Here is a 23,840-nt window from a genome sequence, read left to right as displayed (position 1 = left end):
ATTGATTAAATGGTTTTTTCCCCTCATCAATCTACACACAATACCCCATAATGACAAAGCAAAAACAGGTTTGTTAACAGGTTTGAATTATCACATTTACATAAGTATTCAGACCCTTAACTCAGTACTTTGTTGAAGCACCTTTAGCAGCGATTACAGCCTGGAGTCTTGGGTATGACGCTACAAGCTTGGCACACCTGTATTTGGGGAGTTTCTCCCATTCTTCTCTGCAGATCCTCTCAAGCTCTTTCAGGTTGGATTGGGAACATCGCTGCACAGCTATTTTCAGGTCTCTCGAGAGATGTTCGATCAGGTTCAAGTCCGGGCTCTTTTTGCAAATTTATAACAAATAAAAAACAGAAATACCTTATTTACATAAGTATTCAGACCCTTTGCTATGAGACTCGAAATTGAGCTCGGGTGCATCCTGTTCCATTGATCATCCTTGAGATGTTTCTACAACTTGATGGGAGTCCACCTGTGGTAAATCCAATTGATTGGACATGATTTGTAAAGGCACACACCTGTCTATATAAGGTCCCACAGTTGACCGTGCATGTCAGAGCAAAAACCAAGCCATGAGGTTGAAGGAATTGTCCATAGCTCCAAGACAGGATTGTGTCAAGGCACAGATCTGGGGAAGGGTACTAAAACATTTCTGCAGCATTAAAGGTCTCCAAGAACAGTGGCCTCCATCATTCTTAAATGGAAGAAGTTTGAAACCAAACTCATCCAAAATGAGCAATCGGGGGAGAAGGCCTTTATCAGGGAGGTGACCAAGAACCCGCTGGTCACTCTGACAGAGGTCCAGAGTTCCTCTGTGGAGAAGGGAGAACCTTCCAGAAGGACAACCATCTCTGCAGCACTCCACAATCAGGCCGTTATGGTAGAGTGGCCAGACTGAAACCAGTCCTCAGTAAAAGGCCCATGACAGCCCACTTGGAGTTTGCCAAAAGGCACCTAAATGACTCTGACCATGAGAAACTAGATTTTCTGGTCTGATGAAAGCAAGATTGAACTCTTTGGCCTGAATGCCAAATGTCACGTCTGGAGGAAACCTGGCACCATGCCTACGGTGAAACGTGGTGGCAGCATCATGCTGTGGGGATGTTTTTCAGCGGCAGGGACTGGGAGACTAGTCAGGATCGAGGGAAAGATGAACGGAGCAAAGTACAGAGAGATCCTTGATGAAAACCTGCTCCAGAGCGCTCAGGACCTCAGACTGGGGCGAAGGTTCACCTTCCAACAGGACAACGACCCTAAGCACACAGCCAAGACAACGCAGGAGTGGCTTAGGGACAAGTCTCTGAATGTCCTAGAGTGGCCCAGCCAGAGCCCGGACTTGAACCCAATCAAACATCTCTGGAGAGACCTGAAAATAGCTCACAGAGCTTGAGAGGATCTGCAGAGAAGAATGGGAGAAACTCCCCAAATACAGGTGTGCCAAGCTTGTAGCGTCATGCCCAAGAAGACTTGAGGCTGTAATCGCTGCCAAAGGTGCTTTAACAAAGTACTGAATAAAGGGTCTGAATACTTACAGTACCAGTACTACTCTGTAGAGGGAAGGACACACATACACACACACATTCAGTACCGGTCAAAAGTTTGGACAAACCTACTCATTCAAGGGTTTTTCTTTATTTTGACTATTTTCTACATTGTAGAATAATAGTGAAGACATCAAAACTATGAAATAACACATATGGAATTATGTAGTAACCAAAAAAGTGTTAAACAAATCAAAATATATTTTAGATTTTAGATTCTTCAAAGTAGCCACCCTTTGCCTTGATGACAGCTTTGCACACCCTTGGCATTCTCTCAACCAGCTTCATGAGGAATGCTTTTTCAACGGTCTTGAAGGAGTTGCCACATATACGGAGCACTTGTTGGCTGCTTTTCATTCACTCTGCGGTCCAACTCATTCCAAACCATCTCAATTGGGTTGAGGTCGGGTGATTGTGGAGGCCAGGTCATCAGATGCAGCACTCCCATCACTTTCCTTCTTGGTCAAATAGCCCTTACACAGCCTGGAGGTGTGTTGGGTCATTGTCCTGTTGAAAAACAAATGATAGTCCCACTAAGCATAAACCAGATGGGATGGCGTATCGGTGCAGATTGCTTTGGTAGCCATTCTGGTTAAGTGTTCCTTGAATTCTAAATAAATCACAGACAGTGTCACCAGCAAAGCACCATCACTCCACCTCCTCCATGCTTCATGGTGGGAACCACACAAGCGGAGATCATCTGTTCACCTACTCTGTGTCTCACAAAGACACGGCGGTTGGGACTCATCAGACCAAAGGACAGATTTTTCTTTGCAGAAATTCGGCCTTGAAGGCCTGATTCACGCAGTCTCCCCTGAACATTTGATGTTGAGATGTGTCTGTTTCTTGAACTCTGTGAAGCATTAATTTGGATTGCAATCTGAGGTGCAGTTAACTCTAATGAACTTATCCTCTGCAGCAGAGGTAACTTTGTCTTCCATTCCGGTGGTGGTCCTCATGATAGTCGGTTTCACCATAGCGCTTCATGGTTTTTGCGACTGCACTTGAAGAAACTTTCAAAGTTCTTGAAAAGTTCCGTATTGACTGACCTTCATGGCTTAAAGTAATGATGGACTGTTGTTTCTTTTTGCTTATTTGAGCTGTTCTTGCCATAATATGGACTTGGTATTTCACCAAATAGGGCTATCTCCTGTATACCACCCCTACTTTGTCACAACACAACTGATTGGCTCAAACACATTCAGAAGAAAATAAATTCCACAAATTAACTTTTAACAAGGCACACCTGTTAATTGAAACGCATTCCAGGTGACTACCTCATGAAGCTGGTTGAGAGAATGCCAAGAGTGTGCAAAGCTGTCATCAAGGCAAAGGGTGGCTACTTTGAGAATCTCAAATCGAAAATATATTTTAAATGTTTTGGTTTTTTAAAGGGTTAGTACATGATTCCATATGTTATTCCATCGTTTTGATGTCTCCACTATTATTATACAATGTAGAAAATAGTTAAAATAAAGAAAAACCCTTGAATGAGTAGGTGTGTCCAAACGTTTGACTGGTACTACATATAAATGTGATATTTCAGTTTTTTTATTTTTAATACATTTTCAGAAATTTCAAAAATCCTGATTTTCCTATGTCATTGTGGGGTATTGTGTGTAGATTGATGAGGGGGAAAAAACATTTTAATACATTTTAGAATAAGGCTGTAACGTAACAAAATGTGGAAAATGCCAAGGGTTCTGAATAATTTCCGAATGCACTGTACAGGGGACAGCATTCTCCACAACTCCAGTCCTGCTGGGGCCACAGTATGTGCCTGCTTTTTTTCTATCCCAGCACAAATGCACCAGATAAAACATACATGAGCTTGTAAGGGGTAAGTGGAAGGTAGACTCCTTGAATTATCTCAGACACCCACCTTGTTTTTTCCAGACCACAGAGTCTGGCTGTTCTGACTCACAGATAGTCCTCAGACACTGAGTCAGAGGTACCTGTCTGGACTACCCATAGCCCTACAGTAAGTTAACCTACTACTGTTACACTGGGAATTACTTGGAAAAAACCTGCGAGCTGCTGCCCTCTCTGCAATGGCTCCGCCTGTTGGCCCCCTGGGGTATTACAGGAGTGAGGTAGCAGTGTATCGAGGCACATAATGTACTTAATTTCAATTATTTTAGACCAGTGTTCCTAGAGAGCCGCAATGTGTGCAGGGTTTGGTCTCACGTGCATCACTCTTTTTAGACACCCAATTCAACTAATCCACAAGACTCTGATTAGGATAATCTGTGTTTTAGTGCTGGTCTGGGACACATTGTGCATTATATATTTTCTTCACAATGTCATGCCACCTGAATGTGCTGAATAAGCCCAGAGAGGTTAAGTAATGACTGTGTCATGTATGTACAGAAGCCTTGCTCACTGCTGAGTCTCTAAATAACTTACCACATCATCTCTTAAGACAGCCTGTCTCAACACAGTCTTAGGGATTCAGTCATTTTAAACATGTTTGATGGATTCCCGCTAAACAAGGGCTTGCGTATTTAGTTGACTAGATATTTAAATCAGGGGTGCCAGTGTTGGAATACATCAAATGTGAAATGAATGGGATATCACAAGTAGCAAAAATAGCAAGGTCTCAAAGACATTTGCAAACCCCTTGAAAATACGTCAGATTTATAAGACCTAGTTTTTCTTGTTCTTCCTCTCTTCTCCTGTCTTTTATTAACACCTCGTTTTACCTCGTTCTTTCCAGTCACAGACGAAGACACAGTCAAGAGATACTACGCCAAGTTTGAGGAGAAGTTCTTTCAGGCGTGCGAGAAGGAGCTGGCCAAAATCAACACATTCTACTCAGGTAACTGTACAACTGTGTACAACAATGTGTTGTCATTTCTGTTGCTGGAATACATGCACCTGATATAACCAAACCACCGTGTGTCTCTACTTAGCTAGCCTATTTCTATGATTGTACAAAAAAACTACAGCACATTCACAATGCGTGATTAGCAAACAGTCACACGCTCCTCCACTGTCCACCACTGGCTAGGCCACTAAAGGCCCATCTGTTCAGAAGACAAACATTTAAACCCTTAGGGAGTGAATCTCCCTGCCAGAAACCAATAGTTAGGCAACAGAGACAGAATCAGGCTGCCTCGCTCTCTTACTTAATCTCCCTCTCTCTCCTACCCATGATCCTTCTTCCCATGACCCTTCCTCCTTCTCTCTCCTTCTCTTCTCTCCCCCTCTTTTCTCCCCCTCTCCTCTCTCCCCCTCTCCAGAAAAGCTAGCAGAGGCCCAGCGTCGTTTCGCCACTCTCCAGAATGAGCTGCAGTCGTCGCTGGACGCCCAGCGGGAGAGCAGCATGCAAGGCCTTCGTCGCCGCCGCAAGGCCGTCTTCCACCTGTCCCAGCAGGAGCGCTGCAAACACCGCAACATCAAGGACCTGCAGCTGGCCTTCTCCGAGTTCTACCTCAGCCTCATCCTGCTACAGAACTACCAGGTTAGTACCCTAAACCCTAGATACTACCCCCTATACACTACCCCTAGACCACAGGAGGCTGCTGGGGGGGGGGGGGGGGGGGGGGGGGGGGACTCTTAGTAATGGCTGGAATGGAGTGAATGGAATGGTATCAAACACATGGAAACCATGTGTTTGATACCATTCCATTTATTCCGTTCCAGCCATTACTATGAGTCTGTCCTCCTCAATTAAGGGGCCACCAAAGTCCTGTGCCCTAAACACTATCACTAGACACTACCTCAGCCTCATCCTGCTGCAGAATTATGAAGTTAGTAGACACTACCAGGGTGGGAAATGAACTTTTTGGTCCACCAACCACTGTGGCAGGTAGATGAAAAAAATCTACTAGCCACTCAGTTTTTTTACCAGGCATTTGTTTTTTTATTGCCGTTATTACACCAAAAATCACCCCAAAAATTATAAGCATTCTTTCTAATGTTTCTAAAACAAGAAATCTATTACTAGTAATGGGGTATATTGCTTAATTTCAATTTTGTGACCTGTGTATTTTTTAACCAATTATGTTAAAATAAATCATTTATATCCAAAATTAAAAACAGATAAATAGTTCTACAACTAAACATTAAGAATCAACAAATTGCCTGCCCTGCCACAAAATCCTGAGTGATGTGGCTTATTTAAGCAATAAGGCCTGAGGAGGTGTGGTATATGGCTAAGGGCTGTTAAGCATGACGCAACGCGGAGTGCCTGGACACAGCCATTAGCCGTGGTATATTGGCCATATACCACAAACCCCCTGAGGTGCCTTATTGCTATTATAAACTGGTTACCAACGTAATTAGAACAGTAAAAAGTATTTTGTTGTCATACCCGTGCTATACGGTCTGATATACCATTGTCATATCTGTACAATAAAAGAATCTGGGAGAACCCTACTGATGGTCCAAAAAATGTATCTGAGGGATCCGAAAAAATTATCAGAGAGACTCCTACTTATAACCATTCTCCTCTCCTCTCCCCAGAATCTGAACTTCACAGGTTTCCGTAAAATCCTGAAGAAGCATGATAAGATCCTGGAGACATCGCGGGGGGCCGACTGGCGCGTGGCCCACGTGGAGGTCGCCCCCTTCTACACCTGCAAGAAGATCACCCAGCTCATCTCTGAGACTGAGGTACTGGACTTGACAGACATTTTTTTCCCCCTCTTATCAATGAGAAGTATTGGCTCGTAGCAATGTACTATAATCATTTCAGTTTTTGTCTTTTAGCTGTGACTCTCTCACTCTCTCTGTCTCATTTCAATTTCAATTTAAGTGGCTTTATTGGCATGGGAAACATATGTTTACATTGCCAAAGCAAGTGAAATAGATAATAAACAGAAGTGAAATAAACAATAAAAGATTATCAGTAAACATTACACTCAGAAGTTCCAAAATAATAAAGACATTTCAAGTGTCATATTATGTCTATATACAGTGTTAAAGTTCTCGCTCTTGCTCTCTCTCTCTCTCTCTCTCTCTCTCAGGCCCTGGTAACACAAGAGTTGGAGGGAGGAGACAGACAGCGAGCCATGAAGAGGCTACGAGTGCCCCCACTGGGTGCTGCACAGCCTGCTCCGGCGTGGACCACCTTTAGGGTCGGCTTGTACTGTGGAGTCTTCCTCGTCCTCATGGTCACTGTCGTCATCACAGGTATGCCTGTCTTCCCTGCTTTTCCCCTATTATCCTCCTCCCCTCTGCTACTGAGGCTGTAACACAGGTTTTAAACCATGGTGGTGTGAAGCGCTTTACCATGTGAAAAGATTAGCTCCATAGTGAGAGTTTCTCCATCCATCATTCTTTCATACAGGCCCTAGTCCTCTAGTTCAGGATTTGATAGCTCAGTTATTGACAGAAATGTGCCATTATTGTGTTATTAATACGTTATGAATGTGTTATTAACCGTCTTGCCCTCTAGCTGCGGTTGTGATAGAGAATGCCAACGTGTGGCCGCTGGTGAGGATCTACCGCGGCGGCTTCCTGCTGATCGAGTTCCTCTTCCTGTTGGGCATCAACACGTATGGCTGGCGCCAGGCGGGGGTCAACCACGTGCTTATCTTCGAGCTCAACCCCCGCAACAACCTCTCCCACCAGCACCTCTTTGAGGTAGGAGTTTGGGCCTGATTGGATACTGATTGTGTTTTATTCATACAGCTCTGGTTATTACTTGTACCTATGTGTCTTTTTGTGTTCACATTTATTGTTACTGAATCAAGCTTTTCACATTAGTATCAAGTCATTTGCTTGAATTCTCTCTCTCTCTCTCTCTCCTTATCTCTCTCTTTCTGTCTCTCTCTCTCCCTTTATCTCTCTTGCTCTCTCTCTCTCTCGGTCTCCCCCATCTCTCTCTCTCTCTCTCTCTCCCCCCCATCTCTCTCTCTCACTCTCCCTTTATTGGTATGAAATTAGCAATCAACTGTTGCCAAAGCAATAAGCAGTAGAACGTAATGACACAGTAATCGATTGAAAATGCAATCAAATTACAACACAAGTGAACCTCTCTCTCTCTCCTCACCTCCACATAGATTGCTGGTTTCCTGGGGGTGCTGTGGTGTGTGAGCATCCTGTCCTGTCTGTTCTCCAAGTCCATCCTGGTGCCCATGCAGGCCAACCCCCTGGTCCTCTACGGCTTCTTCTTCCTCTTCCTCATCAACCCCTTCAAGACCCTCTACTACAAGTCACGCTTCTGGCTCCTCAAACTGCTAGTGAGACGCTCAGAAAGCTGCTGAACATGTCTGAACATGTGCCTGGCATCATGATGTTGCCAAATGCTGTATTCTGTATCCTAATCAGTAATATATAGTTATCTCTCTTTTCCCCTCTTTGTCTCACTCTCTCTCTATTTCTCTCTCTCTGTTTCCCTTTCGCTCTATTTCCCTCTCTCCCTCTCTCTTGTCTCCCCCCCTCGCTACGTTTCCCCATATCCATCCCTCCCTCTCCTCCAGTTCCGTGTGGTGACAGCCCCGTTCCACAGGGTAGAGTTTGCAGACTTCTGGCTGGCTGACCAGCTCAACTCTCTAGGGGTGGTTCTGATGGACCTGGAGTACCTCATCTGTTTCTACAGCTTCGAGCTCGACTGGAAGCAACAGGACGGGCTACTGCGGGACAGTAAGCAATGAATTCACACACGAGTACACATGGATATACACGTGTACATACACGCACTGAGACACAAAAACACACACATACAGTGCATTCAAAGTATTCAGACCCCTTGACTTTTCCCACATTGTTACGTTACAGCTTTATTCTAAAATGGATGAAATCATTTTTGTCCCTCATCAATCTACACACAATACCCCATAATGACAAAGCAAAAACAGGTTTTTAGACATTTGCAAATGTATTAAAAATAAAAGATACTGAAATATTACATTTACATAAGTATTCAGACCCTTTACTCTTTGTTGAAGCACCTTTGGCAATGATTACAGCCTCGAGTCTAATTGGATTTGACGCTACAAACTTGGCACACCTGTATTTGGGGCGTTTCTCCCATTCTTCTCTGCAGATCCTCTCAAGCTCTGTCAGGTTGGATGGGCAGCGTCGCTGCACAGCTATTTTCAGGTCTCTCCAGAGATGTTCGATCGGGTTCAAGTCTGGGCTCTGGCTGGGCCACTCAAGGACATTCAGAGACTTGTCCCGAAGCCACTCCTGTGTTGTCTTGGCTGTGTACTTAAGGTTGCTGTCCTGTTGGAAGGTGAACCTTCGAACCAGTCTGAGGTCCTGAGCGCACTGGAGCAGGTTTTCATCTATACTATGCTCCGTTCAGCTTTACCTCGATCCTGACTAGTCTCCCAGTCCCTGCCGCTGCGAAACATCCCCACAGCATGATGCTGCCACCACCATGCTTCACCGTAGGGATGGTGCCATGTTTCCTCCAGACGTGGAGCTTGGCACTCAGGCCAAAGAGTTCAATCTTGGTTTCATCAGACCAGAAAATCTTGTTTCTCATTGTCTGAGAGTCATTTAGGTGCCTTTTGGCAAACTCTAAGCGGGCTGTGAGGTGCCTTTCACTGAGGAGTGGCTTCCGTCTGGCCATTGTATCATGAAGGCCTGATTGGTGGAGTGCTGCAGAGATGGTTGTCCTTCTGGAAGGTTCTCCTGTCTCCACAGAGGAACTCTGCAGCTCTGTCAGTGACCATCGGGTTCTTGGTCACCTCCCTGACCAAGGCCCTTCTCCCCCGATTGCTCAGTTTAGCCGGGCCGGCCAGCTCTTGGAAAAGTCTTGGTGGTTCCAAACTTCTTCCATTTAAGAATGATGGAGGCCACTGTGTTCTTGGGAACCTTCAATGCTGCATAATTTTTTTGGTAGCCTTCCCCAGATCTGTGCCTCGACACAATCCTGTCTCGGAGCTCTACGGACAATTCCTTCAACCTCATGGCTTGGTTTTTGCTCTAACATGCACTGTCAACTGTGGGACCTTATATAGACAGGTGTGTGCCTTTCCAAATCATGTCCAATCAATTGAATTTACCACAGGTGGACTCCAATCAAGTTGTAGAAAACATCTCAAGGATGATCAATAGAAACAGGATGCACCTGAGCTCAATTTCGAGTCTCATTGCAAAGGGTCTGAATATTTATGTAAATAAATTAGTCGTTATGAGGTATTGTGTGTAGATTAATGTGGGAAAAAAGTAATTTAATCAATTTTAGAATAAGGCTGTAACGTAACAAAATGTAGAAAAAGTCAAGGGGTCTGAATACTTTCCGAATGCACTGTATACACACACACAATAACACACTCCAAGCTCCATTGAAAATAAGCTTGTTAGAGTTTCAGACCTTCAATCCGTCAGTTCAACAATCGGGGCTTTTCTTATTTTTTCTGTCCTCTCCTTTGTCCTTCTCTCCTCTCTCTGTCTGTATTTCTCTTTCTCACACACACACAACTCAACACAACACAACTCAACACAGCCTTATCCAAACACACAAAGCTCAGTCAAAACAAGCCTACGGCCCAATCTAGCCCACACTAAACATACCCTCAAGACTTTCGTCCAAACAAAGCTAACTTGAGTCCAAACAAACATAGCCCAGTCACAAACATAACCTAGTCCACACATACAGCTCACTGCAAACACGCATAATGCAAACACAACAAACATTATCCAGTCCAAACAAACACACCACCACCGCCACCTAGCCCTGTTCAAGCATGTTTTATCAATATTATTGATTTTATGGGTGAGAAGTGTTGGAGTCAACTCCATCTAAAACTCAAGTCAATTGAGTATGTTGAATTGCATTTCTGGAAAGAAAATATCCAATCCATCCAACAGAGGGGAATTTCAATGGAACATATTCGGCAGATTTTATTGGTTGATTGATAATCATTGAGATAGGTGCTGGTGTTTGTCACTCCTACTCGTATACCGTGTGCGTGATTTTATCTGTTCATTTATAATCAATGTGTTTTCCGATAGGTGGAGGCGTGTGTCACTCGTACTCGTACGGAGTGCGGGCCGTGATCCAGTGTCTACCGGCATGGTTCCGCTTCGTGCAGTGCCTGCGGCGTTACCGCGACTCCAAACGGGCTTTCCCTCACCTGGTCAACGCCGGGAAATACTCCACCACTTTCTTCGTGGTCACCTTCGCTGCCCTGTACAGCACTCACAAAGAGAATCGTAAGTGTCCTGATACTGTATTATAATAATACTACTGTACTCCTCAGACATTAGTACAGTAGATATACAGTGGGGGAAAAAAGTATTTAGTCAGCCACCAATTGTGCAAGTTCTCCCACTTAAAAAGATGAGAGAGGCCTGTAATTTTCATCATATGTACACGTCAACTATGACAGACAAATTGAGAAAAAAAATCCAGAAAATCACATTGTAGAATATTTAATGAATTTATTTGCAAATTATGGTGGAAAATAAGTATTTGGTCACCTACAAACAAGCAAGATTTCTGGCTCTCACAGACCTGTAACTTCTTCTTTAAGAGGCTCCTCTGTCCTCCACTCGTTACCTGTATTAATGGCACCTGTTTGAACTTGTTATCAGTATAAAAGACACCTGTCCACAACCTCAAACAGTCACACTCCAAACTCCACTATGGCCAAGACCAAAGAGCTGTCAAAGGACACTAGAAACAAAATTGTAGACCTGCACCAGGCTGGGAAGACTGAATCTGCAATAGGTCAAATCAAATCAAATCAAATTTTATTGGTCACATGCGCCGAATACAACAGGTGCAGACATTACAGTGAAATGCTTACTTACAGCCCTTAACCAACAGTGTATTTATTTTAAACAAAAAAAGTAAGAATAAAACAACAACAAAAAAAGTGTTGAGAAAAAAAGAGCAGAAGTAAAATAAAGTGACAGTAGGGAGGCTATATATACAGGGGGGTACCGTTGCAGAGTCAATGTGCGGGGGCACCGGCTAGTTGAGGTAGTTGAGGTAATATGTACATGTGGGTAGAGTTAAAGTGACTATGCATAAATACTTAACAGAGTAGCAGCAGCGTAAAAAGGATGGGGTGGGGGGGGGCAGTGCAAATAGTCCGGGTAGCCATGATTAGCTGTTCAGGAGTCTTATGGCTTGGGGGTAGAAGCTGTTGAGAAGTCTTTTGGACCTAGACTTGGCACTCCGGTACCGCTTGCCGTGCGGTAGCAAAGAGAACAGTCTATGACTAGGGTGGCTGGAGTCTTTGACAATTTTGAGGGCCTTCCTCTGACACCGCCTGGTATAGAGGTCCTGGATGGCAGGACGCTTTGCCCCAGTGATGTACTGGGCCGTACGCACTACCCTCTGTAGTGCCTTGCGGTCAGAGGCCAAGCAGTTGCCATACCAGGCGGTGACGCAACCAGTCAGGATGCTCTCGATGGTGCAGCTGTAGAATTTTTTGAGGATCTGAGGACCCATGCCAAATCTTTTTAGTCTCCTGAGGGGGAATAGGCTTTGTCGTGCCCTCTTCACGACTGTCTTGGTGTGTTTGGACCATGATAGTTCGTTGGTAAGCAGCTTGGTTTGAAGAAATCAACTGTGGGAGCAATTATTAGGAAATGGAAGACATACAAGACCACTGATAATCTCCCTCGATCTGGGGCTCCACGCAAGATCTCACCCCGTGGGGTCAAAATGATCACAAGAACGGTGAGCAAAAATCCCAGAACCACACGGGGGGACCTAGTGAATGACCTGCAGAGAGCTGGGACCAAAGTAACAAAGCCTACCATCAGTAACACACTACGCCGCCAGGGACTCAAATCCTGCAGTGCCAGACGTGTCCCCATGCTTAAGCCAGTACATGTCTAGGCCCGTCTGAAGTTTGCTAGAGTGCATTTGGATGATCCAGAAGAGGATTGGGAGAATGTCATATGGTCAGATGAAACCAAAATATAACTTTTTGGTAAAAACTCAACTCGTCGTGTTTGGAGGACAAAGAATGCTGAGTTGCATCCAAAGAACACCATACCTACTGTGAAGCATGGGGGTGGAAACATCATGCTTTGGGGCTGTTTTTCTGCAAAGGGACCAGGACGAGTGATCCGTGTAAAGGAAAGAATGAATGGGGCCATGTATCGTGAGATTTTGAGTGAAAACCTCCTTCCATCAGCAAGGGCATTGAAGATGAAACGTGGCTGGGTCTTTCAGCATGACAATGATCCCAAACACACCGCCGGGCAACGAAGGAGTGGCTTCGTAAGAAGCATTTCAAGGTCCTGGAGTGGCCTAGCCAGTCTCCAGATCTCAACCCCATAGAAAATCTTTGGAGGGAGTTGAAAGTCCGTGTTGCCCAGCGACAGCCCCAAAACATCACTGCTCTAGAGGAGATCTGCATGGAGGAATGGGCCAAAATACCAGCAACAGTGTGTGAAAACCTTGTGAAGACTTACAGAAAACGTTTGACCTGTGTCATTGCCAACAAACTTTTGTTATTGACCAAATACTTATTTTCCACCATAATTTGCAAATATATTCATTAAAAATCCTACAATGTGATTTTCCCCCCCCACTGTATTAGGGTTGCAAAGGGAGGGTATATTACTGGAAACTTTAGAAGTTTACCAGTAAAGTACCAGAATTTTGGTATCTTTCAAGGATTTTATATAATCTAGCACAATACATCTAGTGGCTCTTTTGGGTACTTCAGATTATCACTGGTGTCTATAATAATCTCTGTCCCTCTGTGTGACTTTATCACATGTAAAATATATCAAATAATTGAATAAGATTATTAAAAAATTAAAAAATAGAATGACAAAGCTGTAAAACATTCTCCTAAATATAAACCATAAACTTAGTGAATACCATTGGTGTTTCATTTGAGGGTTTCAGCATGAAATGTCCTTTATAAAACAATGTTTACTCACTTATTTATTTGACCTTCTCAATATGTTTGTGTTTTCAATATTTTGGTGTCAAGCTGGTATGCCTCTGCCTCTCTCTTCCTAGCTGCGAGTCACAACGAAGCTAAGATCTTCTTCTACCTGCTGATTGGCTGTTCCATAGTCAGTTCCTGTTACACCCTGGTGTGGGACCTGAAGATGGACTGGGGCTTGTTTGACCGCAACGCAGGCGATAACACATTACTCAGAGAGGAGATCGTCTACCCTCAGAAAGTTAGTATACACCTTTGAAAAAAAGCTATACCTACCAAAATATTGAATAAAGGTGCTGATTTAATCATATATACAGTGGGGAGAACAATTATTTGATACACTGCCGATTTTGCAGGTTTTCCTACTTGCAAAGCATGTAGAGGTCTGTAATTTTTATCATAGGTACACTTCAACTGTGAGAGACGGAATCTAAAACAAAAATCCAGAAAATCACATTGTATGATTTTTAAGTAATTAATTTGCATTTTATTGCATTACATAAGTATTTGATACATCAGAAAAGCAGGGGCTGTCGCTGGGCAATACGGACTTTCAGCTCTCTCCAAAGATTTTCTATTGGGTTCAGGTCTGGAGACTGGCTAGGCCACTCCAGGACCTTGAGATGCTTCTTACGGAGGCACTCCTTAGTTGCCCTGGCTGTGTGTTTCGGGTCGTTGTCATGCTGGAAGACCCAGCCACGACCCATCTTCAATGCTCTTACTGAGGGAAGGAGGTTGTTGGCAAAGATCTCGCGATACATGGCCCCATCCATCCTCCCCTCAATACGGTGCAGTCGTCCTGTCCCCTTTGCAGAAAAACATCCCCAAAGAATGATGTTTCCACCTCCATGCTTCACGGTTGGGATGGTGTTCTTGGGGTTGTACTCATCCTTCTTCTTCCTCCAAACACGGCGAGTGGAGTTTAGACCAAAAAGCTCTATTTTTGTCTCATCAGACCACATGACCTTCTCCCATTCCTCCTCTGGATCATCCAGATGGTCATTGGCAAACTTCAGACGGGCCTGGACATGCGCTGCCTTGAGCAGGGGGACATTGCGTGCGCTGCAGGATTTTAATCCATGACAGCGTAGTGTGTTACTAATGGTTTTCTTTGAGACTGTGGTCCCAGCTCTCTTCAGGTCATTGACCAGGTCCTGCCGTGTAGTTCTGGGCTGATCCCTCACCTTCCTCATGATCATTGATGCCCTACGAGGTGAGATCTTGCATGGAGCCCCAGACCGAGGGTGATTGACCGTCATCTTGAACTTCTAATAATTGCGCCAACAGTTGTTGCCTTCTCACCAAGCTGCTTGCCTATTTTCCTGTAGCCCATCCCAGCCTTGTGCAGGTCTACAATTTTATCCCTGATGTCCTTACACAGCTCTCTGGTCTTGGCCATTGTGGAGAGGTTGGAGACTGTTTGATTGAGTGTGTGACAGGTGTCTTTTATACAGGTAACGAGTTCAAACAGGTGCAGTTAATACAGGTAATGAATGGAGAACAGGGGGGCTTCTTAAAGAAAAATTAACAGGTCTGTGAGAGCTGGAATTCTTACTGGTTGGTAGGTGATCAAATACTTTTGTCATGCAATAAAATGCAAATTAATTACTTAAAAATCATACAATGTGATTTTCTGGATTTTTGTTTTAGATTCCGTCTCTCACAGTTGAAGTGTACCTATGATAAAAATGACAGACCTCTACATGCTTTCTAAGTAGGAAAACCTGCAAAATCGGCAGTGTATCAAATACTTGTTCTCCCCACTGTATATACTGAACAAAAATATAAATGCAACATGTAACAATTTCAAAGATTTACTGGGTTACAGTTCATATATAAGGAAATAAGTAAATTGAAATAAATTAATTAGGCCCTAATCTATGGATTTCACATGACTGGGAATACAGATATGCATCTGTTGGTCACAGACACATTTTTTTTCAAAGGTAGGGGTGGGGATCAGAAAACCAGTCAGTATCTGGTGTGACCACCATTTGCCTCATGCAGCGCAACACATCTCCTTTGCATAGAGTTGATTGTGGCCTATAGAATGTTGTCCCACTCCTCTTCAATAGCTGTGTGAAGTTGCTCGATATTGTCATGAACTGGAACAGGCTGTCATACACGTCGATCCAGAGCATCCCAAACATGCTCAATGGGTGACATGTCTGGTGAGTATGCAGGCCATGGAAGAACTGGGACATTTTCAGCTTCCAGGAATTGTGTACAGATCCTTGCAACATGGGGCCGTGCATTATCTTGCTGAAACATGAGGTGATGGCGGCGGATGAATGGCACGACAATGCCAAATTCTCTAAAACAAAGTTGGAGGTGGCTTATGGTAGAGAAATGAACATTCAATTCTCTGGCAACAGCTCTGGTGGACATTCCTGCAGTCGGCATGACAATTGCACGCTCCCTCAAAACTTGAGACCTCTGTGGCATTGTGTTGTGTGACAAAACTGAAATGTAGAGTGCATTTTATTGTCCCCTGCACAAGGTGCAGCTGTGTAATGATCCTGCTGTTTAATCAGCTTCTTGATATGCCACACCAGTCAGGCGGATGGATTATCTTGGCAAAGGAGAAATGCTCACTAACAGGGATGTATAAAAATTTGTGAACATTTCTGGGATATTTTGTTTCAGCTCATGAAACATGGGACCAACACTACATGTTGCGTTTATATTTTTGTTCAATATACAGTACCAGTCAAAAGTTTGGACTCACCTACTCATTCAAGGGCTTTTCTTTATTTTGACTATTTTCTACATTGTAGAATAATAGTGAAGACATCAAAACTATGAAATAACACGTATGGAATCATGTAGTAACCCAAAAAAAGTGTTAAACAAATCAAAATATATTTTAGATTCTTCAAAGTAGCCACCCTTTGCCTTGATGACAGCTTTGCACACACTTGGCATTCTCTCAACCAGCTTCATGAGGAATGCTTTTCCAACAGTCTTGAAGGAGTTCCTACATGCTGAGCACTTGTTGGCCGCTTTTCCTTCACTCTGCGGTCCAACTAATCCCAAACCATCTCAAATGGGTTGAGGTCGGGTGATTGTGGAGGCCAGGTCATCTGATGCAGCACTCCATCACTCTCCTTCTTGGTCAAATAGCCCTTACACAGCCTGGAGGTGTGTTTTGGGTCATTGTCCTGTTGAAAAATAAATGATAGTCCCACTAAGCACAAACCAGATGGGATGGCGTATCGCTGCAGAATGCTGTGGTAGCCATACTGGTTAAATGTGCCTTGAATTCTAAATAAATCACAGACAGTGTCACCAGCAAAGCACCATAACACCTTCTCCACCTCCTCCTCCATTCTTCACGGTGGGAACCACACATGCGGAGATCATCCGTTCACCTGCACCACGTCTCTCAAATCTGGACTCATCAGACCAAAGGACAGATTTCCACCGATCTAATGTCGATTGCTCGTGTTTCTTGGCCCAAGCAAGTCTCTTCTTCTTATTGGTGTCCTTTAGTAGTGGTTTCTTTGCAGCAATTTGACCATGAAGGCCTGATTCACACAGTCCCCTCTGAACAGTTGATGTTGAGATGTGTCTGTTACTTGAACTCTGAAGCATTTATTTGGGCTGCAATTTCTGTGGCTGGTAACTCTAACTTATCCTCTGGGTCTTCCATTCCTGTGGCGGTCCTCATGAGAGCCAGTTTCATCATAGCGCTTGATGGTTTTTGCGACTGCACTTGAAGAAACTTTCAAAGTTTTTGAAATGTTCCGTATTGACTGACCTTCATGGCATAAAGTAATGATGGACTGTCGTTTCTCTTTGCTTATTTGAGCTGTTCTTGCCATAATATGGACTTGGTCTTTTACCAAATAGGGCTATCTTCTGTATACCACCCCTACCTCGTCACAACACAATTGATTGGCTCAAATGCATTTAAGAAGGAATGCATTTCAGGTGACTACCTCATGAAGCTGGTTGAGATAATGCCAAGAGTGTGCAAAGTTGTCATCAAGGCAAAGGGTGGCTACTTTAAAGAATCAGAAATATATATTTGTTTAACACTTTTTTTGGTTACTATATAATTCCATATGTGTTATTTCATAGTGTTGATGTCTTCTATTATTTTACAATGTAGAAAATAGTTAAAATAAAGAAAAACCCTGGAGTGAGTAGGTGTGTCCAAACTTTTGACTGGTACTTAATATATATTGTTGGCGAAAGCATATGCCTCAAAGAGGAACAGAGAGGATGTCTGATAATTTATAAAATAATCATTAAAATATTTTTTGGGGGCCTACTATTTCTGTCATTTCAGAAGATGTGTATGTGATGATAATGTGTGTTTTCAGGCCTACTACTACTGTGCCATACTGGAGGATGTGCTGCTGCGTTTTGCCTGGACGATACCCCTCTCCCTGAGCACGGTCAGTGGGATACCCTCAGCTGCAGACATCGTGGCCACCATCCTAGCCCCTCTGGAGGTCTTCAGGTGAGAACACTCACTATCTCTCTCTCCCTCTCTTTCTCACACTATCTATCTCTCTCACTATCTTTTTCTCCCCCCCCCCCCCTCTCTCTCTCTCTCTCTCTCACTATGTCTCTCCCCCTTTCTCTCACTATCTCTCTCTCACTATCTCTCTCACTATCTCTTTCTCTCCCCCTCTCTCTCACTATCTGTCTCACTCTCTCTCACTACCTATCTCTCTCTACCCCTCTCTCACTATCTCTCGCCCCCTCTCTTTCTCTCACTATTTCTCACTCAATTAAATTCAAAGGGCTTTACTGGCATAGGAAACATATGTTTATATTGCCAAAGCAAGTGAAATAGATAATAAACAATCAGAAATGAACAGTAAACATTACACTCACAAAGGTGTCAAAGGAATAGACACATTTCAAATGTCATATTATGGCTATGTACAGTGTTATAATGATGTGCAAATAGTTACAGTACAAAAGGGAAAATAAATACAAAAATACAGTGGCTTGCGAAAGTATTCACCCCCTTGGCATTTTTCCTATTTTGTTGCCTTACAACCTGGAATTAAAATTTATTTTTTGGGGGGTTTGTATCATTTGATTTACCCAACATGCATAAGACAAAAAAACTGAACTTGAGCGTGCATAACTTCACCCCCCCAAAGTCAATACTTTGTAGAGCCACCTTTTGCAGCAATTACAGCTGCAAGTCTCTTGGGGTATGTCTCTATAAGCTTGGCACATCTAGCCACTGGGATTTTTGCCCATTCTTCAAGGCAAAACTGCTCCAGCTCCTTCAAGTTGGATGGGTTCTGCTGGTGTACAGCAATCTTTAAGTCATACCACAGATTCTCAATTGGATTGAGGTCTGGGCTTTGAGTAGGCCATTCCAAGACATTTAAATGTTTCCCCTTAAACCACTCAAGTGTTGCTTTAGCAGTATGCTTAGGGTCATTGTCCTGCTGGAAGGTGAACCTCCGTCCCAGTCTCAAATCTCTGGAAGACTGAAACAGGTTTCCCTCAATTTCCCTGTATTTAGCGCCATCCATCATTCCTTCAATTCTGACCAGTTTCCCAGTCCCTGCTGATGAAAAACATCCCCACAGCATGATGCTGCCACCACCATGCTTCACTGTGGGGATGGTGTTCTCGGGGTGATGAGAGGTGTTGGGTTTGCGCCAGACAGCGTTTTCCTTGATGGCCAAAAAGCTCAATTTTAGTCTCATCTGACCAGAGTACCTTCTTCCATATGTTTGGGGAGTCTCCCACATGCCTTTTGGCGAACACTAAACGTGTTTGCTTATTTTTTTCTTTAAGCAATGGCTTTTTTCTGGTCACTCTTCCGTGAAGCCCAGCTCTGTGGAGTGTACGGCTTAAAGTGGTCCTATGGACAGATACTCCAATCTCCGCTGTGGAGCTTTGCAGCTCCTTCAGGGTTATCTTTGGTCTCTTTGTTGCCTCTGATTAATGCCCTCCTTGCCTGGTCTGTGAGTATTGGTTGGCGGCCCTCTCTTGGCAGGTTTGTTGTGTTGCCATATTCTTTCCATTTTTTAATAATGGATTTAATGGTGCTCCGTGGGATGTTCAAAGTTTCGGGTAAAATTAATTGACATTTGTTTGGTAAAAACAGTAGGATAAATACACATGTAGGTAGAGTCCATTCTCGTTTTGTCTCCTTTTCTTTTAAGAGCTTTGTCACAACGGACCAGTCAGTCAATGCCCCCTCAGGGGTTATGGAGTATGCAGTGTTACTTAAAAAGAACAATCTAATAGAAAATGGTAGCTAGTAGCTATTGTACATAAAGGAGTGCCATACATTCATAACCATAATAGTAGTATTTTTTTGGGGGGGGGGGGGGGGGGACTTTGTGTGTGTGAGTGCCATTGAAGGTATTAACTGTAAAATACCATATTTGGAGGAGGATTTGTTTACATTTGACAGGTGTTGGAATCTGTCTCTCGGGTCTATACTTCTCCACAACTTTGTCCCTGACCTGTTTGGAGAGCTCCTTGGGTCTTCATGGTGCCACTTGCTTGGTGGTGCCCATTACTTAGTGTTGTTGCAGACTCTGGGGCCTTTCAGAACAGGTGTATATATACTGAGATCATGTGACAGATCATGTGACACTTAGATTGCACACAGGTGGACTTTATTTAACTAATTATGTGACTTCTGAAGGTAATTGGTTGTACCAGATCTTATTTAGGGGCTTCATAGCAAAGGGGTGAATACATATGCACGCACCACTTTTCCGTTATTTATTTTTTAGAATTTTTTGAAACAAGTAATTTTTTTCATTTCACTTCACCAATTTGGACTATTTTGTGTATGTCCATTACATGAAATCCAAATAAAAATCAATTTAAATTACAGGTTGTAATGCAACAAAATATGAAAAACGCCAAGGGGGATGAATACTTTTGCAAGGCACTGTATGGGTTGTATTTACAATGGTGTTTGTTCTTCACTGGTTGCCCTTTTCTTTTGGCACACTGTGGTATTTCACCTAATAGACATGGGAGTTTATCAAAATTGGATTTGTTTTGGAATTCTTTGTGGGTCTGTGTAATCTGAGGTAAATATGTGTCTCTAATATGGTCATACATTTGGCAGGAGGTTAGGAAGTGCAGCTCGGTTTCCATCTCATTTTGTGAGCAGTGTGCACATAGCCAGTCTTCTCTTGAGAGCCAGGTCTGCCTACGGCGGCCTCTCTCAATAGCAAGGCCATGCTCACTGAGTCTGTACATAGTCAAAGCTTTCCTTAATTTTGGGTCAGCCACAGTGGTCAGGTATTCTGCCACTGTGTACTCTCTGATTAGGGATAAATAGCATTCATCTCGCTCTCTCTCGCTCTCTGTCTCTTGTGTTCTATATTTTCTTTGCATTCTCTCTTCCTTTCTCTTTATTTCTCCCTACCCTCTGTCTCTCAAACACCCTTTTTCTATGCCAAAATCATATTTCCTGTGAATGGACATTTCAGGTCTGCCTACTGTTATGGTGCCCTCTAGGTGGAGCTCTTTCTCCAGAAGATTTTAAAAGGCAACTATTTAGCCACTATATACCTCAAGGATATTTCATACATAATTCTCTCTTTCTCTTCCCATACGAACATTGAAACATCTCAACAACATTTCACTTGATATTCTCTTCCTCCCCCTCTCCACTGCAGGCGTTTTGTCTGGAACTTCTTCCGTCTAGAGAACGAGCACCTGAATAACTGTGGTGAGTTCCGTGCCGTGAGGGACATCTCAGTGGCTCCGCTGAATGCTGACGACCAGACGCTGCTGGAGCAGATGATGGACCAGGAGGATGGAGTCAGGAACCGCCTGGGCAAGAAGAACTGGAAACGCTCCTACAGCATGTCTCTGAGACGGCCACGCCTCGCTTCCCAGTATGGTTATAGAATAGCTACACACACACATTGACATGCACACACATTGGCATGCGCATGCATACACACCCACACAATGCTACAGCATGTCCCTGAGACGGCCATGCCTCGCTTCCCAGTATGGTAATAACGCACACACCTTATATAAAACGTATGGCTGTGTTGCCGTCTACTAAACTTTCTCTCTCCCTCCCTCTCAGGACCAAGACCCGGGACACCAAAGTTCTCATCGAGGACACTGACGAGGACACCTGACATCAGGCCAGACCCATTGCATCCATAGCATGGGTTCAGAACCTCTTTAAAGGACCACGCCCCTCCTAGGGGCACGCCCCCCTGACCCCCTGAAACCCTTCCTCCCCCATCAATCAGTCGATCGATCATTTGATTGACCTGCCCCCTCGTCAGCTTCTCCAATCAGTCCATCACAGAGCTGCCTATCTGCACCTTACATGTATTGACATAAATACAACACGCATAAATACACACACACACACACACAGAGAGTACAAAGACATGAATATAGGCGTAGATAGATGAACAAAATTGGAGACATAAAAATATGACACACACCTTGGAACAGCTACTTTTAAGCCACTTTGTTTTGTTACGTTCATGGACCATTTAGTACAGAGTTGACGTCACCCGTAATTTCAGATTCATGAGGAAGAGACGAAACACCAAGACTGTAAATGTTGATGTAGATATCAGGAAGAACAAACGGGTGGACTAACTTTTGATTTCAAGATGGTTAATCAGAAATGATCTAATATAAAAAAAGACTGAGATCGATGGACTCTGAACAGTGATCAGACACTCCTCTGCAATCAGTCTGTTTTTTTTACTTTCTAATTACATTTTTGGATTACCATGATGATGAAGATGACTATATTAATGTGGCTGTTCTTTCCATGTGCTATAAGTTCTTCCACGAATACCTTGGTTCTTATTTTATTTTGTTGAATGTACATTTAATTGTTATTTATGCGAGGGGAGAGATGCCTAAAACATTTGGGAGTGAAAAAAATATATATATTTAAAAAATGGGTGGTTCTGATTTGAAATGGCTGCTAAAGTGTCTGCGGATGTTGCCCATAAGAACTGTTCCAGGACCTGTTGGGGAGGGGGATTCTAAGTCTGATCAGAGACCATTGCTTGAGGGCATCTCATCCTATAAAATGACTTTGTATGTTCAAAAACCCTCAGGAGGCTCCGATTGGACAATTCTCTCAAAACAAGCCCACCCCTTCCCTATCATCAGAACCTTCCAATATGGTTTAACTATAGCATTATGTTTACTTTCATGCCAAATCTAGTATTTTTAGTTACCAGTGTGAGCTAATGCAGTCTCTCTCAGTAAGCCGTGGTAGGTGTGAGAATGGCAGGATTTTCTACTATCGTTATATCTCTTCTTGCTCTTCTCAGAGCTAGCCAAATATCTGCAACATTCCATTGAGAGCTGGGCTGTGCTTCCACGGCACAACGCCCCCATAAGTGACATTGCACAGTAGATATAAATAGATTCTATAGAAGATATTTCACTATTAAGAGCCCTCACTTTTTCTTGGTCATGTGACATGAGTTTTTCCTTGTCAGGTCACATGGTCAGGAGAAAAGCTGAGGCCTACTCACTTTTAATACATACCGTCTGTTCTAGACATCCTAGTTCTATCTGCGTTGTTGCGCAGCCTTGTGTCCACCAAGCAGCATAACGCAGAGCTCTGTTCTCAACTTCAGTTTAGCCATCAGTAGGGCCAGGAGTTTAAACTGACCGTGCTATCATTAGGGCCCAGAGTTGTTCCTGGTCCGTGCCTTTCCATTAGATCTCAGGGCAGCACACCCAATGCCAGTTAGGAGTGCGGTGTCGTGTGTGTCTGGGGATGTGCAGGGATTGGCCTCTTCACCTACCAATCATCTCCATTCTGATCCACCCACCCTGTCCATTCTGATTTCCACTTCCTGGGTGTGTCTAGCGTCTTTTCTTTTACTAGATAACAGAAATTAATATTTTCAGTTGAATTAAACTATAAAACATTATATTCCTCTGTAGCAGAAATCTAAGTCATTCCATGATCCAATAGTTTTTATTCGTTCCTAGCTTGAACACTTCTTTCTCACTTTGGGTCATTTGTTGAATGTATCATTCTGTTAGTAATTCCAGCCAAGAAACACGATGTGTGTGCGTTCTCACATTTAGTCCTGGAGAGAAGTGTCTGCGTTGGCTCACCTAAGGCGACTTGAATATTACAATGCATTCAATGCAGATTCTCAGTTCTAATGAAGGCAAAAGCTTTAAATGTTCAGTAAACACAATTTCCCAGAAGTCCTGCCTCTCCCAAAAGCCACCTGAGGGTTTTAACCCCCATTGTGTGCCCTGGTAGAGTTACTAACCCTGTAAAGATATAAGCAATCATTTAGGGCGGAATCCTAACTTGATATTCCCGGATAACTCGTCTCCCAATGACATTAATGCACAATGTTCAAATGTTTGAGTTAACCCAGGTGTATCTCAGGTTAGGATTTGGCCTATACTTCTTAAAGTTCAAGCTGCATTTCGTAGTGTAGAGGTCAACCGCAATAGTGATTGTGGAAAGCCTGATGGAGCTTAAATGTCTGGGGGAACT

General features: G+C 43.5%; 1 protein-coding gene across 1 annotated transcript in view; it reads left to right on the top strand.

Moving 5' to 3' along the window:
* Positions 1-23,253, top strand: part of LOC311146697 (xenotropic and polytropic retrovirus receptor 1 homolog) — a 56,772-nt gene extending 33,519 nt beyond the window's left edge. Inside the window, exons 3-14 of the mRNA XM_084183249.1 lie at positions 4,264-4,365; positions 4,790-5,010; positions 6,015-6,164; positions 6,518-6,683; positions 6,949-7,136; positions 7,556-7,735; positions 7,976-8,138; positions 10,461-10,661; positions 13,441-13,607; positions 17,695-17,834; positions 20,995-21,216; positions 21,417-23,253. Of these exons, the coding sequence (XP_084039375.1) occupies positions 4,264-4,365; positions 4,790-5,010; positions 6,015-6,164; positions 6,518-6,683; positions 6,949-7,136; positions 7,556-7,735; positions 7,976-8,138; positions 10,461-10,661; positions 13,441-13,607; positions 17,695-17,834; positions 20,995-21,216; positions 21,417-21,471 (1,955 nt within the window). The 3' untranslated portion in view covers positions 21,472-23,253. The remainder of the gene's footprint in view (positions 1-4,263; positions 4,366-4,789; positions 5,011-6,014; positions 6,165-6,517; positions 6,684-6,948; positions 7,137-7,555; positions 7,736-7,975; positions 8,139-10,460; positions 10,662-13,440; positions 13,608-17,694; positions 17,835-20,994; positions 21,217-21,416) is intronic.
* Positions 23,254-23,840: the final 587 nt, after the last annotated feature.

The sequence above is a fragment of the Coregonus lavaretus genome, assembly GCF_964263955.1.
Source record: "Coregonus lavaretus genome assembly, chromosome: 19".
NCBI classification, from domain to species: Eukaryota; Metazoa; Chordata; class Actinopteri; order Salmoniformes; family Salmonidae; genus Coregonus; species Coregonus lavaretus.
The sequence above is the reverse complement of the archived record's forward strand: the minus strand, read 5'-3'. Positions and strand labels throughout refer to the sequence as shown.